Genomic DNA, 4379 nt, shown 5'->3' with positions numbered 1-4379 from the left:
CTCTCTCTCTCTCTCTCTCTCACTCTCTCTTCACGCAGGCTCCCCCCTGCCCTCCATGCGCGTGTATTTAATGATATGCTGTGTTAACCACGCCTTTCCCCTCCCCCGCCGCCCGTAGTGTCCGATCATGATGGAGACCCGGGAGGAGGAGGGGAAGTGGGAGGAGGGGTGTAAGGAGAATTGGGGGATGAGGAATGAGGGGGAGGAGGGGGACGAGGAGAGTAAAAAGGTGGATAATAGAGGAGGAGGAGGAGGAGGAGGGATTAGGTGGTAGGGGAAGTGGGGGGAGAGGGATCGAGAGGNAGGAGGGGTGTAAGGAGAATTGGGGGATGAGGAATGAGGGGGAGGAGGGGGACGAGATAGAGGAGGAGGAGGAGGAGGAGGGATTAGGTGTAGGGGAATGGGGGGAGAGGGATCGAGAGGGGTGGGCTGGAGGGGAGGAGGAGTGAAATGAGGAGGAGGAGGAGATTCACAGTGATTGCAGCGGTAATCGGTGTATTGAGATGGAAATGATTGCCTCGGCGTTGTTCGCTGTGACGTCATCTGTCATCGTCGCGTCTCTATCGCCGGCGGCCGGGTGCCGACCTCGTGACCCCATATCGACCAATCACGTGCCGCATTCTCCCTAACGTGATTTCGACTCATCGGCGACGGGTTGTGTGACGAATTCAGAGCGAAATCGCGAGAGTTCCTCCTGCAATGTAGCACCCTCCCTATCTCTCCCTCCCTCCCTCCCTTCCTCACTCCCTCCCTCCCTCCCTCCCTCCTCCTCCGAACTCCCTCCTCGTCTCCTTCTCCCTCCCTCCCTCCTCCCTACTCCTCCCTTCCTCCCTCCTCCTCCTCCTTCCTCCCTCCTCCCTCCTCCCCCACGTAGCTGTAGTTTCCTCCTCCCTCCCTCCTCCGTAGCTGTAGTCATTCCGTCTGCCTTCTCCGTCTGCCAGCTTGTAAAACCTCCGCTCAGAGCGAGTTCCTTACAAGCATTGATAACGAGATTTCTGCCCCAGCGGTTACCGCTGACGACAACGCGTCATGCGATATGCATCCATCTACAACGAATAAAGATTCAACGCGACAATTCGGTCGCACCGGGGGCGGCAGGTGGAGGCGAGGCGCGGGTTACAGGGGCGGCAGGGTAGAATAGGGGAGACTAGGGGCAGTGGAAGGGAAAGGAAGGGTTTTGGTAAAGGAGCGGCGAGGGAGGGGAAGAGGGGGAGGGTTCGCGAAAGAACAAAACAAATGCAGATTGTAAACTAACATGAGCGCCTAGGTAAGAATGAGTAATTAATTAAATTATGAGCACGCCGATGAAGACGGATTTTTAATCGATGCCGCGTCGCGTGCCGTGCGTCCGTCGTCGCGGCGCGTACCGGCAGTCCCGCTGCGTGGTGTACATGCCAATATGCGAGCAAGGTGTAATTTACCATCTTCAGTGACGGACGCAGCAACAGCAGGCAGCGCACAGCGGCCGCAGCGGCGGCAGCGGCTGGGCGGCGCGGCGCCCGAGGGCGCAACAGCGCAGCGCAGCAGCGGCAGCAGCGCAGCAGCGCACCGCAGGAGCCAGTAGCGGGCAGTGCAGTAGCAGCAGGCAGAAAAGCAGCAGCGCAGCAGCGGCGCGAGCGGCTAGCAGCGGCACAGCGCAGCAGGGCAGCAGCGCAGCACGGGCCAGCAGCGGCGCAACCAGCAGCGCAGCAGCAGCAGCGCAGCAGGCAGGAGCAGCTAGCAGTAGCAGTAGCAGCGCCAGCATTAGCAGTGGCCGCAGTAGTAGCAGCACGCAGTAGCAGCAGCCAGCAGCAGCAAGGCAGCAGTAGCACAGTAGCAGTAGCAGCAAGCAGCGCCAGCAGCAGCAGCCCAGTGCAGCGCAGCAGCAAGCAGCGGCAGCCAGCAGCAGCAGCAGCAGCAGCAGCGGCGCAGCAGCAGCCAAGAGCGCAGTAGCAGCCAGTAGCACGACAGCCAGCAGCAGCGGCAGCAGCAGCAGCGGCCAGCAGCCAGCAGTGCAGCAGCAGTAGCAGCAGTAGCAGATAGTAGCAGCAGTAGCAGGTAGCAGCAGCAGTAGCCGGCCAGCAGCAGCCGGCAGCAGCAGCAGTAGCAGCAGTAGCAGCCGGCAGCGCAGAGCATAGCAGCAGCAGTATAGCAAGCAGCAGCAAGTAGCAGCAGCAGTAGCAGCCAGCCAGCAGCAGCAGCAGCAGTAGCAGCAGTATGAAAGCGATTAAAAATACTAATTAAATTTTTAGATCGTTGCATGACGACGTGTGGGAAGTGTCGCCGAATATCTCACTGTGTCGTATGTGGTTGTCATTTGCTGTGTCATTAACCTTGTAAGCTGTATTGTTTGTTATTGCATTTGCTGTGTCATTAACCTTGTAAGCTGTATTGTTTGTTATTGCATTTGCTGTGTCATTAACCTTGTAAGCTGTATTGTTTGTTATTGCATTTGCTGTGTCATTAACCTTGTAAGCTGTATTGTTTGTTATTGCATTTGCTACGCTGTCAATTTACCTCTGCTAAGCTGTCATTGTTTGTTATTGCATTTACTGTGTCATTAACCTTGTAAGCTGTATTGTTTGTTATTGCATTTGCTGTGTCAGGTCTGTTGTTAGCTGCTAGTCATTAGCTGTGCTGTTGTTTTTAAATCTTTTTTTTAGGTTCTGATATTAACTGTGATGTTAGCTCTGTTATTAATTATATTATCAGCTCTAACATTAACCATGACGTCAGCTGCGTTGTTCATGATGTCAACAGTGTTGTTCCCATTGTTCCGTTGTTCGTTCCAGGGCGGGACAATCAACCGTCAGACTGCATCCTGTACTTCCGCTTCGCCGACATGTTCCGACAGAGCGTGATGTGTTCACGGACACACCGGCCTCACGAACTTCTACAACATGGTCTCCTACTGCCATGACGTCACCACGTAAGCACGGTCGCGACCTTTCACCTTTGACCTGTTGTGTGCGCAGGCCAGCGTGTGACGTCTTCCGCCACAAGGGGGCGCCGTGGGTGGGCAGGTTGCCATGCCGACAGTGTGAGGTGCAGACCTGGTGGCTGCGACCTTAATACAAACAAAATCTTTATGCTTTTTTATGTAGTCATACCACCACGAAACAACCATGAAGAAGATTTTTGTTGTCGATTTCTCGCAGGCTTTCAGATTTGAAAAGTACAGGAGACTACCTAATTGACCCTAGACCACACCATAGGGCGACTTGTTCACGTCCCATAATCACCCCTTAAGAGCATGATGGAGAGTCTCCACTAAAAACACACCCTTAAGAGGCCAGATAGGAGAGCTCCACTAAAAATCACCACCTTTAAGCAGGCCATGAATCCGAAGAGTCCACTATAATCACCAACCATTAAAAGGATGATGGAGAGCTCCTTGAGGCTCTCCATCAATGCCCTCTTGGGTGTGATATGGAATTCATGACCAAACCACAGTCTAGAGAGTCGAAATCTAAAACCGAAAAATGTGGCGATGTCACTGTCAACCACATGATTACATTCTTCTTCACCTTCGATTCATTCAGATGGGGCTTGCGTCCAGGATTACATTCTTCTTCATCAACAACCCAACACTAGCAACACAGATTAATAAAGAGAGATTGAACGGATGTACAAAATAAACTATGGTTTATAATTCTATTGCGATCTTCATCCTTAGGAGAGCGTCTAATCCATGTACTCTGCATATTTCAGCACGAAAATCATCATCGCACAATCCATCCAACAAACTAGCCAAATTACGTGTGTAGCGTATAGTAGCGCACGCTATGTAGCCCCTCCAGCCACGACTGTTTCACGTCGACAAAAACCACGTATCTCGCCACGTACTTAGTAGGAAACGAGCAGGTAACTTCGTGCGCTACCGCTGATAGGCTACTGTATTGGAATTGGCTGTTGTCTAGTTGTATTAAACCTGAGGGTAGTAAGCCTTACTCTGCCATCACGTCCAGTTACTTGACACACACAAATTGCTTCTGTGCTTCCTAACCTCTTCTGTACCCTCTCACATTGACAACTGATACTGGAGCGCATATTTCAACATAATTACACATACTTTGGGCGCTGTGTATGCACGACCACTGGCCACCATTCGGCCTTTTGCAGTGTGCGCGACGGGATGGACGTGCGAGCGCGATCGCGAATCTCGTGTTTTTCCTCGATTTTTGCGTCTACGGCAGGTTAGTCCAGTAGCATCTTAAAGCACGTGCACCGGTGCAGCCAGTGCCCCCCACCGCGCCGCGTCCAATTAGAGACGCCAGGGAGGTTGATCGAAAACAAGTGAACAGACTGCACAATGTTCACTCGCATGAGCGCATTTTTGCCGACATCAGTGCGCTCCGTGGATTTAAGATGTGTTGCCGGTTTTATGTAGTCGCGGGCAG

At 52.9% G+C, this 4379-nt stretch overlaps 1 protein-coding gene across 1 annotated transcript in view; it reads left to right on the top strand.

The window, feature by feature from the left end:
* LOC106809151 (ATP-dependent DNA helicase Q1-like) overlaps positions 1-3168 on the top strand; it is an 11432-nt gene extending 8264 nt beyond the window's left edge. The window contains exons 9-10 of the mRNA XM_014812134.1: positions 2772-2908; positions 3138-3168. Coding sequence (XP_014667620.1) covers positions 2772-2899 — 128 coding nt within the window. The 3' untranslated portion in view covers positions 2900-2908; positions 3138-3168. The remainder of the gene's footprint in view (positions 1-2771; positions 2909-3137) is intronic.
* The last annotated feature ends 1211 nt before the right edge of the window (positions 3169-4379 follow it).

Source organism: Priapulus caudatus, unplaced genomic scaffold (assembly GCF_000485595.1).
Source record: "Priapulus caudatus unplaced genomic scaffold, Priapulus_caudatus-5.0.1 Scaffold332, whole genome shotgun sequence".
NCBI classification, from domain to species: domain Eukaryota; kingdom Metazoa; phylum Priapulida; class Priapulimorpha; order Priapulimorphida; family Priapulidae; genus Priapulus; species Priapulus caudatus.
This window is presented reverse-complemented; position numbering and strand designations above follow the sequence as displayed.